Source organism: Belonocnema kinseyi, chromosome 9, assembly GCF_010883055.1.
Source record: "Belonocnema kinseyi isolate 2016_QV_RU_SX_M_011 chromosome 9, B_treatae_v1, whole genome shotgun sequence".
Lineage (NCBI taxonomy): Eukaryota > Metazoa > Arthropoda > Insecta > Hymenoptera > Cynipidae > Belonocnema > Belonocnema kinseyi.
Window position 1 is genome coordinate 39526145 of NC_046665.1, and position 19273 is coordinate 39545417.

A 19273-nucleotide genomic window follows, 5' to 3' on the forward strand; every position below is an offset into this window, starting at 1 on the left:
TAATTTCCTTATCAACAATACATGTGCACATATCATAATCTTTTAAAAGTTCCGTTCCTGGTACTTACTTCATAACAGTAAACTGCATGGACAAATCTCGCGACAAGAATTTTGTCATCATATTAATTGCAGATTTTCGAAGACTTTGTTTGTCCATTTACAAAGTTATGGAAGTTTTCTGTAAAAATGTATACAAAATATGAACAAAGTATATGTGATAGGAACTATTTTATTTAAAATCTAAATTAAATATTCTAATTAATGTTCATATACTAAAATAAAGACAGGATATTGAGAAAAACTAACGAATCGTTTGGAGCATTCTTCGCCCCTCTGTATTTTTTCATTGAAACTTTGTAGGTCCTCAATGGTTTGAAAGGTCAATTTAAATCATATTGCTGAACGAAATTTTTTTTCGAAAAATAATTTATAGCGACCATATTTTCAAACATATTCTTTAGAATTATTTGATTTTCCCGCATATCCCTTACTTCTGTTCTCAGGAGTTTCACTTCTTTTAATACTTGGCGCACTAAACAAAAAGTATTAAATAATAAAAGAAGTTTCATCTCATAAAATACCGAAGTAAATTTAAAAGCAATATAATAAAATATAAAGAACGGTTGACATTATTGGATCGATGTTTTGGGTGATTTTTTGTTGTATTTATTTTTTAAATAATTATTTTCTCACTTGTGACATTAGAGGTGTCAGGAGAGGGAGGTCTTGTAGTCATTATTGGAGAAGAAATGCTACTTTGTGACATTTGTGAGCCAAGTTTTATTGCACTCAGATTTGTTTGTTTTTTATTCGACGTTCTAGATTGATAATTTTCCTTAGAGAATTCTGTAAAAATAAATGAAAAATTTGTCAATGAAAAAAAGAGTGTAAGGTTATACAAAGTCATCTAAAGAAAGAAGAAATTGAAATACTTTTATTTTGAACTGATGAGTTAAAAATAAAAGTACTTGTTAAATAGAAATACTAACTTTTCAATTTCTCACGTGGTGCTGCAAAGCAGTTTTTTGGCTTTAGAGTTTCGTCATCTACATTGTAGAAATCGCTATCGCTTTCAAAGGACAAATCGGTTCCTATAACAATAGTAAACATGAATAAATTGAATAACTTTACGGAATTTATTTACCTACACAAAAATTACTTGCAATTTTTTATTGAAATTGAAGAAATACCATTATCTTGCCCTGAATTGAAGTATAAAAGTGGATGTTCTTCAAAGCTAACATTCTCAAACACAAGCGAACGGTTAGTGCAAGGACCCTTCTCTGTGACAAGTTTTTCACTGCCAGTATAAAAATGTAAAATAAATTAGGTATCTAAATGCTTCGTACTTGCAAAAACATCAGACGAAATATTTTGAGGAACATATTCATAAAGAAGTTTTTTCAACTTTTAAGTGAATACCAAAAGATAAAAAAACTATCAATTAAACAGTAATAAAATCAAATAACCGATAAATATAAAGTCATAAATATTAAAAAGAAATATGTACGTTTGCTTTGGTTCCTTCCTACAGCTTTTATTAATGCTGGATTCTCTCTTTGAATCTCCTCACTTTCATTCTCACTGTTGTTACGACTATTATCAGACCAAATATGCGCTGTAAAAATATTAATAACATACATATTTAATATTTGTAAGTAATATAAAGAAGCAAAACAAAAATATATGATCATTTCTGTATTTTCTGAAGGACAAAAAAAATTTTTAATGTTCATGGTAAAAATATAAGAGATGTGAAAGTTTTGTTTTACATTTGTTGGATTCATTTCTGGTTTCACAGAAACGCTTCTTGCAAGGTTTAAAACTCGCTGTAAATAAAGCACGGAAAGAATGAATACTATATGTACACTTTCAATATTTGTGAGCAATTTAAATAGCCGGTAAAAGAACATAAAAAATAAGGAAAAAAATATTTACGGATTTCAGGACTTGTTCTAGATTGACTTCTCTTCCTCGTGTTGCTGCACTGTTTATTATTTTCACTTGCCATTTCAAATCTGAAGAATTAAGCTATTGTTAGTAATTTTGATGAAAATTGTAGTGTTTTTTCTCTTATTTCCTAAAAATTCTGAAAACTTGGGAGCCATTTAAAATTGAAAATGTTTGTCTTTTTTTTAACTCTCGTACCTTTCGTGATTTTAATGCTATTAAGCTGTTTTTTTAGATTATTCGTGATAAGATGCAACTTTGAAGAAATATTTTTTGACATTTTCTTCAACAAGTATTTCTTCGAAACTGTATCTTATTACGAATAATTAAAAAAATACACTTTAATAGCATCAAAATCACGAAAGTTACGAGAGAAACAAAAAAGACAAACATTTTAAATTTTAAATGTCTCCCAAGTTTTTTTAATTAAAAAAAAATCATTTTAGGGTTTCTCTTTAAACACCTAATAGAACAAATACTACAACTTCCATCAAGATTACTAACAAACGGAATTGCTCATCAATAATATTCATATCGACGTGTCCAAATAACAAGTTTTCATCTCGGCAGAACCAAATAAAAAGGTTCCTTACTTCAGAGGGCGTTGCTGTTCCCAATACTATTTATATGGGATTCTTAAGCTTCCATGTTTCGCCACCCGAGATGGCACCCTCTCATTTGGACACATCGATATTAATTTTAAAATATCATTATTACTTTCCGTACGTTTATTTGCAATGCTCTGGTCAAGTTTCGGAACGTTCATTATTTCCCTAAATTCTAGAGCTTCTTTTGTTCTTCTAACAGTAATTGGAGTCTCTCGTTGGCTTCTACAAATGTTCCTACAAAAGAAAACAGTAAATAAATTAGGATTGACGTTTTATTCAGTAAAAGCAAAGTCAATTTTTTCACCACTTTCATAATTTCAGGCAAAAGGAACCAATTATGAATTCAGATTCAATTTTACATGTATGGCCAATTTTTTACTTTTTGATTTATTATGCATATTTCATTCCACAGCCTTATATAATTAGTATATAGCCCTGAAATATAAAACATTAATATATTGTCTTCTATAAAATTAATTTAAATCAATTTGCGTGACCAAGAAGCTTCACCGGATACTCTTGCCAGTGATCTGGGGGATCGAGTTCCTTTTCTATCAACATATACATTTCATTTGTTTTCAAATTGTAGGGAAGATCCATAAATTTCACAAAGAATTCATTCTTTTTTTATCATAACGAAGCCAGTTTACTGATGTGAAATCCAAAGTCCTTTCAATTCTCCTTCCCTTTTTTATGAATTCAACTAAGTGGAATGGATATGCTTCCAACTCATCAATTCTGACTTCTGTGAAAAAATAGCATTTCCAATATTATATAAAATAGCTGTGCTATATGAGTAGATACGGGATCGTACTTAAATTACGTAATAGCTCTAGGGTCAGGGAAGAGTCAAGGATTTTGTTACCACTTGTTAGCGGGGGGGGGGGGGGGGTGTTCATTCGTGTACGTAATTTTAGAAAATTTTTTATTTATATTTAAATTTTTTGCAGTTGCTTCCTTCATAAGAATATCTTAAAACGTCATTTTTTTTAGTTCAAAATTCTAGTACCTTCGTTAAAAATGTACTTCTTCTTTAAAACTCAAAATTTCAGCTTGAAAAATCAAACTAAAATCTTTTTTCGAGCAAACTTAAATTTTTAATTGGAATTTTAATTGCGTGGGTAAAAGTTGAATTATTATGTTAAAAATTTGTTTTTTTTTTTAAATGAGGGTTTATCTCTAACTGTTTTGTCGACAATCAATTTTTGGCTGGAAATTCACACTTTCTGGTTAAAAGTTCAATTTGTGTTCAGAAAATTCGTATGTTGGCATAAATGTTTAACAGTTTAGGTGCAGCTTTTTATTTTTTATTGACTAAAAAATCTTTATTGGTTTAAATTTCAATCATTACACTTGTGGGTAAAAAATTCATCTTTTTAGGTTCAAAATTGAATTAATTTGTTAAAAATTCAAGTATTTTGCTACAGATCATCTTCTGTGTTACAAAAGTTTTTTTTTTTTTTAATAAGACGCATAAATTTTGAAAATTTCAAGTTTATCTGATAAATTGTTGTATTTTGTTTACAAAAGATCCTATGTTAGAAATGTTATCAATTAAAATGCTAGTATTCAATTGTTAATGGACAGGAAAAACCATAAATTACGTTCTGTACAAAGGTGAAAGGGGTAGGGGATGTTTTTTACGCTTTATCACAGGGGATGAAGGGTTTTGGAGAGGGCCTATAATCCATTACGTAATTTAAGTACGGTCCCTAAGATGAAAATCAATGGACAAGCGTAAGAATTTTTGTAACCCAAATATCCAAGGAATAAAATAATATTTTCATACAAAAAATGCTAACTTTTAAGTCATTCAACTTGCTGTCTAAAAAATCTTAGAAGAAATCCTCGTGTTATGTTCGGACGAGAAAAATACGAGGAAATATATGTGTTACAAATTACTCTTTACTGTAATCTGACTACGTAGTAGTATAAATCAAAAACTTCGTAATAATCAATAATTAATTTCAATAAGAACTGTGTTTTGCAAAGAAAAATAAAGGTTCGACTGCATTAAAGAATAGTTTTAATAGGAACAAGTTGTTCAAATTATTTCGGTCTTACGATCAAATTTAAAAAATGAAAGACAAGGATTAATCCGAGTCAAAAATTTCTTTAATTGTCAAAAAAAAAACATACAGAAAACGTGCGACGTTTCGACCACATCTGTTGGTCATCATCAGGCAATTATACCTAATAAAAATACATTATAACAATTATTTTGAAAGTTACAAAACAACATGTCATATAAAAAATCTAAGTACAAAAAATTCTTATTACCTTAGAAAAGACAATCATTAAAGACAACATGAAATTAGGAAACCTCAAAAATAAAAAGAGGTTCCTAATAGTTAAATTTTTACATATTTTTAGAAAAAATTTGGAGCGAACCACTGTAGTCAAAACTATGGATCAACTGTGACTAGTACATAAGTCGTAGGTAATGCTAGAAATTATAGTAACATGTTTTCCCATAAGAGGGCACCTTTATGATCGCCACTTTGAGTTTGATTTCTGAAGGAGTCATTAGTCCTTTCTGGACATTTCATCTGCGGATATTCAATTACACCATCTTTCTTTTCTCCTTTTACTTCACACCTTTCGCAAGCAAAAAATCCTTGGTGACCTTTTGTACCTTTCAAAAATTCTCTAGCAGGCATATCACAAACAAAACAATGTACCCGCACATCGAAACGGCGGTCAGATATTGAAACACCGTTTGCCAGCAGTTTATTTAATTCATTAACAAAATCATTCAAGTAGTCATTTAAGCTCGCAGGTTTGGAATTTCCACAATAAATTGCAATTGCAAAGGGCTTATATATATATATATATCGGGTTTGTAAAAAACTTTTCCGGAATGTACCCAAAATCCATTTTCACCAGAATTGGTTAGGCTGATTCCGTCTGTATTAAACTGCAAGAATATTGTTGTATTTTTATACACATTAGCATCAAAACACTTTTCCAGACCTTCTTTTATGCTGAAATAGGCATATTCTCCAGTGGATCCATCTAAATCCTGCATATCCTTATTGTCATAAACAGCTGTCGTTGTACCTAAAAAAGTTTTGGCTGTTTTCGGTAATTGTGGAAAAAGTCGGCGCCGCAATATCTTAAGTAGTTTGTCCAGATCTGCGTGTTCTTGACCCCGTGTGACTGCCCAGATTCGGAGGGATTTAATTTCATCTGGCTTGACCTCAGGCACTTCTATAACCCCATCTTCGAATCCATAATTTGAATCGCCTAATTCGCTCGATTCAATGAATTCTTCCGGATCTGAAAATTTTCATAATTTATTATTTATCATCAAAGACAAAATGACTTCTGTTTTTTTAGATTATTTTGTTTCAATCTCAAGCGCGTAGTCGAGTGGTAGTCAATGTATTTTTGGTAAACTTTTCAATTTATATTCGATTTTCAAAAATTTTCATACGGTTCAAAAAATAATTTCGTTTTTTCCCTCTGAGACGAAACGAAACAGTCAAGAGACTTTGATTTCGAGGTGAGGAGCAAATTAAAATAAGATGACAACCTCTGATGTATACATTTTTTATACAACTTCAATCGAAAAATTCTGAATCTACTCCTGTCTTATTCCAACTTCTTTGGACATCACTCATAAATAAAATTAATTTAAATTCATGCCCTCACCTGAATCTACGTTTTCCTCAATTTCGTTACCACTTCTCAAACTACTAGCAGTGTCTGTGGTACCTTCAACTTCGTCGAGATAATTTTCTTTTTCCCTTAAGAGATTTTGATTTAAAACATCAGAATTGTCAAAATTGTGGTATTTCATTCATTACTTCCCCGGCTTCTGATTCTTCCTCATCATCGGCATCATCATCATTATCATCACCATCATCTATATACAATAATTTTTTAATTTACATCCGTCATATTTATTTTGCAACTAAAAGTTTGAAACATCATTCCATAAATAACAATATATTTATACTTTATAATTCAGCAAAAAAATGTTCTCAATTTGAGGTTAGAAGTCACGTGCCATCTTAATGTGAAAATATTATTTTTAATTGATATAAGTACTTACTTGGACTTTCCCCACGTGAGTATGGGATACTTGCGATTGCTCGAAGTCTCCGGACTCTCAGAGTGCTTTTTATTTTAGGCATTTTTGTGAATTTATTTGTAAGATTGCAACTTGTAAAGCTTGATACTTAAAACTATCATGCAATGAGTAAACAAACCGAATAATACTAACGCCACCTGTCGTCAATCTTACGAACTGTACTCTAGCCGGGCGGAAGCTCGAGCCATTGAAAAATTCAAGCTAGGCCCAGGCTAGGGGCCTCTGGCCTGGTCCAAGTATGGAACCAGGAACAAACTCGGCGATTTCTGCACGGGATAGGCGCGCTCGAACTTGCGAGTCACGGGCACAGCGCACGATGAGAATGTGCCCGCGACAATAAACAATTAATTTTCGAATTATTTTATTACAAACTAACAATTAAGAGATAAATGTTTTTGAAACTTTCGAATAATTTCTGACCTTTTAGTTTGAATTGAGAAATGTAAGGCAAAATATTTATATATTCTGATCAACCACTCGAGTAAAATTCAAAAATACATTTTTTCCATTTTAAAATTATAGGGTTCTCAATTTAAAAAATCGGGACATAATTTACGTAAATAATAATATATATAAATGTCTAGAAAATATTATATAAAAAAATCAAATAAAATAAAAACTAATTTTATTGTACAATTTTATCGGTTAATTATAAAAGATTTAATCCATAATTAACCACACAAACATACAAATTTACTAATTATTGTTTGCGTAAATTAATAATCGTGAGGGATGAGGTATTCGTATACAATTTATCTCTGCATCTAAAAACTCCAAATCGCTAATTATACATGGGAGAACGCTATACGATCATATTTATTTAAAAAGTAAATTATTTTTAATTTCAACTCAATATGTTCATCAATTAAAACTTTTAATATCTTCAAATCTATAGTTTCATGTAGTCGAATTTCTACCGCCTTTTTTTCAAAACAACAAAGTAATGTTATTCATAGACAGTAAATTTTAATAGTAAAATGACTAATTTTTTGTCAACATTTATTCAAATAATTGATTCATGGAATTATTTATTAAAAATAACACTTTAAACAAATAAATACTTGAAAACTTATCATTCTGGGTAAAGGTGTTGATAATAGTATTTTGACTTAAAAGTTTAAGGATTGGGATAAATTTGTTTATTTCCTAACTGACAATTCTTTATTTGTGGAAAAATCGTTTTTCTAGATGAAAAATTAATAGTTTTAGTGGAAAACTCATCTCTTTGGTTAAAAAATGTACCTTTTTTTTAATTATTTTTTTTTGGAAATAAACAAATTTTTTTGTGTGGAAAAGTAACTTTTCTACTTTTGGTTTAAATTTGAATCTCTTATGGAAAATTAATCTTCATGATTGAAAAATTCCTTTCCTTATTTTTACAGTTAATTTCTTGGCAGCATCTGCATTCGTTGAAATATCATATATTATATTTTCTATCGAAAATCCATATTTGCAGGTTGAAAATTCAACTACTTTGTTGAAAATTTACATATTTGTTCGGTAATTCAGCTCTGGTTAAAAATTGGAATATTTTGTTGAAATTCTTTTATTTTTAAGATGTTCATCACTACGTTTTCGCTGAGGATTCTTTTTTTTTTAATGCAACTCTTTTTGTTTCAAGATTAATCTTTTTTGTTTGAAAATTTGGCCATTCTGTTTAAAATTTATATTTGTAGGTTGAAAATGTAAGTGTTTAGTTAAAAATTATACTATTCGGTTGTAAATGCAAATCTTTCATTAAAAAGCCAAATTTTTAACGAAACCGTTTACACTGAAAATGAAAAAGTTTAATTTTCAGTTTTAAAAAATTAACGAATTTTCAAACAAATAGTTACATTTTCATGCAAAAACATAACATCTTAACAAAATAGTCAAACTTTTAAATAAGTAAATAAATTTTCAACCAAAAACTTAAAAATATGATTATTTCAAAACAATAACAGCTGAATTGAACAAAAAAATGCATTTCAAGAAAATTTTTACTAAAATAATTAATTTTCAACCAAAAAAATTAATTTTTAAAAGGTCGTTCAACCTTAAAACAATGAGAGAAATGTTCAAAAAAAAGATTAATTTTCAACAAAAGAAAGAAAGAATTTTCAAAAAAAGAATTAAATTTTAAACTAAAATAATGAATCTTTAGCACAAAAAATATCCATTTTTACTAAATTAGTTTGACATTTAACCAAGTAGTCGAATGAAAACAAAAAATTCACAACTACCAAATTACAGTTGTAGACATTTTAACCTTTAATTTTAAAAAGACTGTACTCAACTTTGAGCGATATACAAAGGCCGAGCGCGAGATGCATATATTATCGAGCGCGAAGCTCTAGAACTACTCAAACTACCCAAAGAGATGAGTTTTCAACCAAGAAACAATTTTCAGTCAAGACAGAGAAAAAATTAACTAAATTGTTCAATATTTTCAACAAAAAATTTCAAAAAACTGTTCCCTTATGGTTTAAAAATCAAGTAATTGGTTGAAAGTTCGTCTTTTTTGAAAAACATTAATCTTATTGGTTAAAAATTAATCTTTTAAACATAGAATTTTTTTTATAACAAAAAAATAGTTCTCTTAAAATTTAAGCAAAAAACAACATAATTCCCTTCTTGATTGATTCAGCGACTTTAAGTGCAGAACCTGCATAATGTTAAATGGATTCAATCTCCTTTGAAATAATTTTTATAACACTGTTTTTTTTTGTAGAAAGTTAATTTTTTTAACAGAAAATTCAACTGTGGGATTTTTGGTAGCAAATTAAATTTTTTAATGAAAGTGTGATCTTTTTTAGTTAAAAATCTAATTATTTGTTTAAAAATGAATGGATTTTGTTAGAAATTCGTCTTTTTTAGTAGAAAATTAATGGTCTTGTTTGAAAATTCATGTTGCTGATTGAGGATTTAAAAATTTTTCGGACAATTCTTATTTTTTCAAAATTAATTTATTGAAGTGAAAATTTAAGTTTCCATTGTTAGTTAAAAATATATTGATATTTTTAATTACAATCTGTTTTGGTAGTTCAGTATTTGGAAATTCAGAATTTTGTTGAAAATTCGTCATTCTTGATAGAAAAATATACTTCCTAATTGAAATTTCATCTTTTTTTCGAGGATTCTATTATTTTGTTAAAAATTCTTTTTTTTTGCGAAAAATGATTTATTTCAGAGAAAATTCGGTTATACCATTTTTGATAGATAAATAATATTTTTTTAAAAATTATCTTTTTTTGTTAAAAATTTAATTTTTTTTAAACCGTCTTTTTTAAGTAGGAAATTAATCTTCGCGGTTGAAAATTCATCTTCTTCATTGATGATTCAATTTTTTCTTTTTAAATTCCTTCATAGTTAGTTAAAAATTATTTTATGTAAGATAAAATTGGATTACATTATTTATGCTAGAGAACTGATATTTGAAAATAAAAATTGACCTTTTTTAGTTGAAAATGCACATATTTCGATGAAAATGCAGGTTTTTGGTAGGGAATTAGTCTTCTTGGTTGAAAATTTATGTTTGTGATTAAGAAAAAAACTATAATGTTGTCCATTCCTTTTTTTTTGTTAAGAATTAAATCATTTAACTGAAACTTTAACTATCCCACTTTCAGTAAAACATTGAAATTTCGAATTAAAAATTTATATTTTTGTGTTGAAAATTCAATTATTTGTTTCAAAAATCGTCTTTTTTATATCAAATTAATCTTCTTGGTTGAAAATGTATCCGTTTGTTTGAAAGTTCAACCATGTATTATCAAATTTATCTATTTTGATAAATTTCAACTAATTGGCTGAAAATTTAATTGTTTTTTGTTGAATATTAATTCTTTTAACTAAAAAGGAATAATCTTATTTCTGGTTCTATATATTTATATTTTTAATTCAAAATTAAATGCTTCATTTGAAATTCGTCTTTTTGGTAGAAAATTATTTGTGTTTCTTAAAATCTTATCTTGTTCATTGAGGATTCAACTATTTTGTTGATTTTTTTTGTTTGTTAAAAATTCATATCTTTAAGGGAAATTTTAATTATATCATTGTTGGTTGAAAACTAATAGTTTTTTGTAGAGAATTAATGTTATGGGTAAAAAATTAATCTATTTTTTATTATTCTTAACATAGATGCCCAAATTCGATTTTTTTGTCTTAGTTCGGGAAGAAACGTCTTGCATAATTCACTATAAAAGAATTTTAATCGCTGAGAGATTCTGCTAAATAATGTGTAGAACCTGCCTGATTTTAAATAAATTCTATTTTATTTTTAATACTTTTTATAATATTTTTCTTGCATTGAAAATTAATTTATTTGAAAATTCTATTATTTGTTAAAAAATTTTTTTTATAATAGAAAATTAATCCTTGTTATTGAAAATTCATCTTTTTTTTAAAACTTTTACTATTTAGTGTCAAGTTCATGAAATTTTGTGTGTATATTCAGTAGGTCTGAGAATAGGACGTAAACTATTTTTCATACCCCTAAGTGATAAGGGTGGTCAACCCATTTTCTATTTTCTAGTTTAACGAGTTTAATGGTACTTTTCTGCTATTGAGTAAAGTTAGTGTAACATTGGTGTACTTTTAGTTATAAGCTAATGTTTTATTTTCTATTTTCATTGAATATAAACATTAACATTGAATATTATTCCTGTGAAGCATGATATTTGTTCTAAAATTCCATTTCTAATATAAAATAATATACCAACTTATTGAGATTTCGAGGTTAATATTACATTTTGCAATTCAAGGTGCGAACTGCTCGCATTAAAAAAATTTATCAAAAATAAGTAGGATGAAAATATAAAAAGCTATTTTTTATTTTAATCCTGATTAAAATAGTTTGTGTTTTTCACAAAAAATTTTACAAATTTGAATAAAATTTTTATGAAATTTGCATGCAAAACTTCACTAATTTGGAATGTATTTTAAGCACGGAGTATTTTTTCGTATTAAGAAAAATAAGTAAAAGCTTAACTTTCGTAAAGTTTTTGTAGTAAATTTTCGTAACTTTTCATACCAAAAATTAATATTTTATAGATTTTTGTAGATATACGGATTATTTACATCAAACTGGCAAAAATGATTTAATTCTGCGACCAACAGTTCGCTCTTGTATTCTAAAATTAATTCCTAACCTCGAAATCTCAAAAAGTTGTTATCGCATTTTACACCAGCAATGGACTTTGATAACCAAAATTAAACCAAATTCCATGCTTCAAAGGACTGTTACCTAATGTTAATGTTTATATTAATAACTAATAATAACTTAAACAATAACAAGTAATTAAAAGTGTACTAACCTTACCGATAGAAATCTCAGAGTATATGCTAAAGATTCTCAAGGCACTGAGAAGCTCTGAGAAGTTTTCCGCTGGCACTCAGGTAGATATATTTAATGGTTCAGATAGCTCGTTTAAATGCTTTGAAGGCTTTAAAATGTCTTTTCCGAAAATGAAATAAGAAAAAGATCATAAATAACAAGCCGAGAGGCTTAAATTGAAATAAGAATTCGACCATGAATAACAAGCAGAGGCCCTGTATTGCGGCGGTACGGGTGGCAAGGTGGTGGTAAATGAGAAGCGTCGATTCGTATTATCGACTTTGAATTTCGATTCGATTATTATTCCCAACAGTGATCTAAAAATGCTTGCGCATGCTTGAACTGTGCGGCGCTCATTGGCTCTAGTTCGCGTACGTATTTAAAAATCAAGTACAGACGCGCACCGTAGCCAATGAGCATTACTAAAATCCAAGCAAGCGCAGACCAAGTCAGCTCCGTTGGCATCAATGACTTCAGATACTCGAACGAAAAATCTTGAAACGTTGCATTACTGTGTAACTCACGGTGTCTCGTGTCTCACGCGTCTGGCTATCAAAGAATGAGCAATCGTGACAATTTTTTCAATATTTTCCAATGCTGTCTAACCCCCTGACACTCCGTGTCTCACGCATATAGCAATTAAAATCGAGTATTGTGACAATCGAATTCGAAAATATCGTTTAGAGATTCTATATTAAGGACATATTCAGTTAATCTATTTACGGATTTCCATTTATATTATACTTTTTTGGCGAGGAAACCGAACAAGTTGTTTGTTTCTTCGTATTTCTAACGGCTTAGGACATTCTTCTAGAAAATTATAATTAAATTTTTTTAATTTTAAGGGTGATACTCACTTAGACCCACAGATTCTGAATTTTTTAATTAAAAAATAATTATTTAATAATTACAAACTGTGTACTCATTACTTTTAATTTTATTTCTAAGTAGAAAAAGGTTCTTATTGAGAAAAGTTTACCCGACCAATTAAGCCAAGACAGGGCTCGTCTTGAGACAAGTAAAAGTTGTCTTACCCAAGACAAAGCTTGACTCGAGACAAGTAAACGCCGCATCACTTATCGTGACCATAAAAGTAAGACGAAGGCTTATGTCTGGACTCAGTTTTGAGACGCAGTCACAAAGCGATGTCTTGGAAACAAACTCAAGACATCACTAACTCGAACTCAAGTCAAAGCATTTTTACTCGGGTAGCACGTAGGTTCGTCATTAAGTGGCCCGCACACATCCTCGCCCACACGCTCGGTGCGTATGTGGACGCGTATGTAAGGTTTGACTTCGTCGGATAAGTGGCTAGAAGTTTCATTATACCTACATTGTTCAACCTCGATGGCTGCGTGTGTTTACGCACTCATGGTTTATCTTTGCAAACTATTGAATCAGCAGTTTGAGGGTTCAAATCCTCAGAGTTGTGCGAATTTATAAATCAATATGAATTAAATCATACAAATAATTTTTTTCGTTTTTATAATTAAGCCTACAATTTTCAGGAACTGTTCGTAGGAAATTGGAACCGTTTGTAGTAAAGTTTCAAATTTATCCATACATTTTTCATAGAAATAAAGATTTAATGTTGGATTTCTTTATCCCGTATCCGAGACCTAGCTACGAGTTCGTGACTCTTTTACGGATGACTCTTTTACGATTTCAGAAAACAGATTAAGGTTCACTTATTTGCACTTTAAAATTAAATATGGCATCGATGGACTGTCAACTGATACAAAATACAATCAGAAGTTTAATAACAATGACTTTCCTGATGATTCTTTTTCACAAAATGAATGATTACAATATAATTGAAGGTAAAATACACGGAAGAAACAGTTTGGATAAATCCGAGGGGCAAATCACTCTCGAATCAGTGTAATTAATGCAAAGAATTACTATAAATAATGAAGGCGATATGAAATCATTGTGAGTTTAATGCGAGGTTTAATGTAACTCGTTATTAAGAAAGATCAGTAAGAATCGTAAAGAAAATAAGGTATTTTCCGTAACTCGAACGCAAATTTAAAGAAGAGAATGAAAATAGCGTTCGAAACGTGAATAACGTACGAAATAACAAAAATAGTGTATCGCGCTGTCTCATAAAGCGACCCTTTGCGTGTACAAACGAGTCCACGTGATGTCACTGGCACAACAGCAGATCGACTGCAGAGTATTTCTAATATTTTGAAGGGGAAAAACGCGTCAATGAAAAAGCTGCGTGTTAACTGTATGAATTTGTATCTCGTAATATTTTGAAACAGAGAGTAATTAGTTAACTATAACAGCCACACAAAAAAAAGTGTGCGGATCTGGTAATAAGAAACACGTATTCCTATGGATTTTGGGGCACTGAATTCAAATTCGGTATCAAAAATCACCCATCACGTCATGGTTGAGCCAAAACCTCAAAAAATGACGAAAATTCATGCACTGAGGCAAATAAATTTCAAAATAATGCCAGTAATGCAAATTTTCACTTCAAAAATATGTCGACAACTGAGAAGGATCAACCTTTGCCTGATATCAACTTATTTAACATAACTTTACCCAACAGAACCTGAGCTCACCTAACCTGAATTAACAGAAATTTATTGAACTACACGTAAAGCTCTGGAAGCATATTTTCCCAGTAGCAAATGTGTGCTACATCGAATGGGTCAAATCGAGCCTAACCTAGAAATAAATCTAACCTAGCCTAACCTAACCTAACCTCACGAAACACAATTAAACTGATTGTGTTGTCCCGTTGTGTTTGTAATACCGTTTGAATCAGCTTGGACTTAACCTGCAAAGAGGTCAAACCTATCCTAACCTAAAAAAACCTGACCTAACCTAACCTAACTTAACTTCTCGTAACACAATTAAGCTCATTGTGTTGTCCCGTTGTGTTTGCGGTACCGTTTCATTCAGCTTCGGCTTAACCTACATAGAGGTTTAACCTATCCTAACCTAACAAAACCTGACCTAACCTAACCTAGCCGAATGAAATTCAACCACACGTGTAGCTATGTAAGCGTACGGTTCTCAGTCTTCAATGTGTGCTATATTTAATAGGTTAACTCGATCTTAACCTACAAATGAATCTAACTTAACAGAACCTAACGAAATTTTTCTTAACGCAACACAACTTAACTTAAGTGTTCCCGTTGTAACACAATAATATTCATTTCATTGTACTACAAGTGGTTAAAAATTTAGAAGCACATTACTCATTTGAAGAAACTTAGAACTACAAGTAGAATTGACCCCATTTCAATTAACCTGACAATATTTGTATCAATTAAAATGTAGAACTGAAACTTAAAAATGCAAATGAATAAGAGTTTTATTCAAATTTTTTTTGCTCTCTGCTTTTCTTAAAATTAAGGGATATATTTACACTATCTTTCGTGTTTACATTTTATCTTGCTTTTTATCGTAATTAAATTGATTTATAGACCTTCTTCAGTCTATTTTCTGCCTGCTATAACGTGTCCCTTTTTCTTCGAAGGAACGATGCAAAGGGTTACGCTAACGTTTAAGATCAGTTTAATTGTGTTTCGTGAGGTTAGGTTAGGTTAGGCTAGGTTAGATTTATTTCTAGGTTAGGCTCGAGTTGACCCATTCCATGTAGCACACATTTGCTACTGGGAAAATATGCTTCCAGAGCTTTACGTGTGGTTCAATAAATTTCTGTTAATTCAGGTTAGGTGAGGTCAGGTTCTGTTGGGTAAAGTTATGTTAAATAAGTTTATAGCAGGCAAGGGTTGATCCTTCAGAGTTGTCGACATGTTTTTGAAGTGAAAATTTGCATCACTGGCATTATTTTGAAATTTATTTGCATCAGTGCATGATTTTTCGTCATGTGCATCATTTCGTCACGTTTGCTGAGGAGTAAGACATAATTACTACTTTTTATGTATTTGTTTATTTTTATTTTTTTAATGTAAAAATGGAAACTATGGATCAAATATTCAAATCTTATGAATTAATAATCAATTATTGATGAATAAAAATAAAATGACAGGATGTCTACTGTGCGGAAATTTAAGGAAATCCGGGAATCGTCCAGGAACTGGAAAAAATCCGGGAAAACCCAGGAATTGTCCTGAGTTTTATTTTTGGTGCGGAAAGTGTATTTCATTTGTTTCGCAAAACAAATTCCATATATTTACAAGTTTGGTTACACATATATTATTAATGAAAGGAACAAAATACGAAAATCTCGACGAAAATACTAATAGGAAATCAAACTAAAATAATTTCTCAAACATAAGAAATAATGAATATAAGGACTCATATCAGGACGATAATAGAGTCACTGCGCGCGGTTACTGCGGTTAGTGTAAATAGCGCTCATAAGGAGCGTCCGCTAAAGTCAGTTAAAGCGATTAAGGCGCGAACGTTCTTTTTAACGTTAATAACGTCAGTAAGATGGACGTTAAATTTTAACGTTTACACTGATTTGAGAGTGATTAGCCCCTCGACTCAAGTTCAGAAGCTTAGACCCACAACAATTACCCGGCTATTAGTGTGCACATAGTTACAACAGAAATTAAGCTAACTATTATCTTCTACTTGCAACATATTCAAAGCGAAACCATCACAAATAAATTATCTAGAGCGTGTAAAGCCGAAGAAAGAAATTGTCACCAACGTTAAATTTGGCCTTTCTACTATGCATGCCTGGATAAGTTTCATTGCGTGTATACTCCATATATTGCTTATAGGTTACAAATCTCAAATCGAATATATCCAATAAAGAAGATAAGGAAAATATGAAAGAAGCTGAGAAAAGAATTTGCAACGAATTTCAAGACAACATGAGGTTAATAACACAGGCCCACAAAATAAAAAGTTGTCTGCGTGAAACAAGTGACGAGGCTCCCTTTATGGATTCTAAGTCGCTGAATTTGAATCTGGCAGAAAATAGGGGAAATCCTAGGGGTATTCTGGAAATTATTTTGATAATTCTACTATACGGAAAAATAAACGTGTAGATGTCATATTCTCATGTGGTGGGACTTTTAAAGACCAAATTCATACACGAAAATGTCCCAGTGTGCTTTCAGTTTCTCCTAGCTAGGATAAATCTAGGAACATTGAAGGTCTTGCTTATATTATACAGACTTATATGGCAAAAATTATAAAAACTCTGTATTCTTTGCAGTTTTGTGCTCTCAATTTAAATTAGACCACTAAAATTTTCAGGTTTGTACCATTGTCTCCATAGATGCAAAAAGCAGGGAAAAATCTTGGGATGTTCTGGTCACATAGGCCCACAAAAAAAGTTGTCTGCACAAGACAGGTGACTAGGGTACCTTTATGTATTTTCAGCAGTTGAATCCAAAACTTGTCTCAGAATTTCTCGTACACGTCTTAGTTTTCTCCTAGATGCAGAAAAATAGGGGGAAACCTCGGCATATTCTTGACGTTATTTTGATGATACTATTATACACCGAAATTGGCACATCCATGTTATATTTTTAAGTGTAGTGACTTGTAGAAACTTAGTTCGTACACAGAAATTCTCTAATGTGCCTTCTGTTTCCCGTAGCTTGGTTAATTCTAGGGAAATTGAAGGTCTTTCTCATATTATATAGATGTATACGAGAAAAACAAACAAATCACTCACATCCTTTTGAGTTTTGTGTGCGAAATCAGTCACTTGCCTTGTGCAGACAACTTTTTTGTGTTGGGCCAGTGTGACCAGAAAATCTATAGACTTTTTCTACTTTTTTCATCTAGAGAGAAAATGGAATAAGTCCCAAAATTGAGGTGTTCAAATTTAGATCTAGCACGCAAATCTCTAAAGGAAATAGCATTTTTGTTATTTTTTCCATATAAATCTATACAATATGAAAAAGGCCTTCAATTTCCCTAGAATTACCCAAGCTAGGGGAAACATTACGGAAATACTAGGGAAAAAATTAGGTCTCTATAAGTCGCTATACTTAAGAATGTATATTTTCGCGTATACTGTCATTATCACTTCGCATTGCCTAGTCACTTGTCTCGTGCAGACAACTTTTTTTGTGAGACTCTTTTTCACATGACCTTGACAGCCTGGTTTGGTCCAGGTTTGGTGTTGATCAGATAAGGACACTTATACTAAAGAATGGTTTTTTCCATGTCATTAAAACAATAAAAGAAGTCTAGCCTCTAACTAGTTATTAATCAGCCATTAACAAGTGACTGAACAACCAATAATAATTAGCAGCTAACCATAATGTCTGACCTGGGGTGGCCAACAGAAAAGATACACTTTTGGCCAGGCTCATGCCAGGCCATCTGGTCAACGTCAGGACTGGTAATCAGACGGCGTAGTCTGGGCTGGGCGAACGCCAGAAGATTTTGGCACACGGGTTGCTAGCTTGCATAATCTCCACCCAGGATAAGTCATACGTGAAGTTCCTAAACGCAGCATCTACATTTGCAATATCTTTGTCACCACTTTACAAAATCGTTATATGCCAGAAATTTCATTTTGCCCAATGCAAATGCGGCATAAAAATAATGTCACTAAATTAAAATGTAGCCAATCAAAATGTTTAATTTGAATTTCGCGCAAATTGTTTTATTCCGAATGTACTTTAGGTAAAATGTAATTTCTATTACCTAATGATTTGGTGAAGGTAATGGCAAATGGGGCTGCGCACAAGCATCTATAAATTATGGGATATTAGGACCCATACTGAATATTTGGGACTACACTCATGTTATGGAAGCAACCGAGATTTTGTATATTTCATGGTCGAAGAAAAGCATAAAATGTTCGCTAATGGCATTCTTAAAATTTAGGTGCATTTCTCCAAAAGAGGTTTTTTGAAATTCCAACTTCAAAAATGCCCCGGCTACTCACGGTTGAACCCAAAGGGTGCGTCAAAGTGTTCGTCTTAAGAATAAGATATTAGGAGTTCCTCCGGCTATATGACCCTCTACATAACTCCAAACCGACAATAAAGTTCCTTTGCAGGTGTATACGAAACAGATGAAAAAAGGAATTTGGGGCAAATTGTAATATAGAAAAATCAAAATTATAGCGAACTGCAATAACAAGAATTTTTAATTTTTAACATGAAGCGCAAATATTGAATAAACATAAATCAAGATTCAATTGCTTCACCCTAATAGTCATGATAATATTAATAACACACTAAAGTATAATAACATGGAACTTTACGAATAATTTTGAGCAACTCATTATTTTATGAATCCTTAACCATCGAAGAAGTCGAGTGTGTACTCCAAGAAGCCTTCCTCTGGAGGCAGAGACCAGGCCAGAAGAGTGGGGAGCTCATATAAGACCCGTAGCCAAAC

At 30.9% G+C, this 19273-nt stretch overlaps 1 protein-coding gene and 1 long non-coding RNA gene across 2 annotated transcripts; both read right to left on the bottom strand.

Annotated features, from left to right (window-relative positions):
• Window positions 1-351: 351 nt before the first annotated feature.
• LOC117180899 lies at window positions 352-1086 on the bottom strand. The gene is made up of 3 exons (XR_004468071.1): window positions 990-1086; window positions 694-846; window positions 352-532 (listed from the first exon to the last, which is right to left on the bottom strand). It is a non-coding gene; the product is annotated as an uncharacterized LOC117180899 (long non-coding RNA).
• An 83-nt stretch (window positions 1087-1169) lies between these two features.
• LOC117180489 lies at window positions 1170-2769 on the bottom strand. The gene is made up of 4 exons (XM_033372987.1): window positions 2677-2769; window positions 1939-2018; window positions 1511-1618; window positions 1170-1300 (listed from the first exon to the last, which is right to left on the bottom strand). Exons 2-4 carry the CDS (start codon window positions 2009-2011, stop codon window positions 1170-1172), a joined length of 312 nt encoding a protein of 103 aa, XP_033228878.1. The 5' UTR covers window positions 2012-2018; window positions 2677-2769.
• Between the last annotated feature and the right edge of the window lie 16504 nt (window positions 2770-19273).

Coding starts and splice junctions, on each gene's coding strand:
- LOC117180489 (XM_033372987.1), bottom strand. CDS start 2,011: ATGGCAAGTGAAAATAATAAACAGTGCAGCAACACGAGGAAGAGAAGT. Junction 1,619..1,938: donor TAGAACAAGTCCTGAAATCC/GTAAATATTTTT, acceptor ATATTTTTACAG/CGCATATTTGGTCTGATAAT. Junction 1,301..1,510: donor AGGAAGGAACCAAAGCAAAC/GTACATATTTCT, acceptor TTATACTGGCAG/TGAAAAACTTGTCACAGAGA.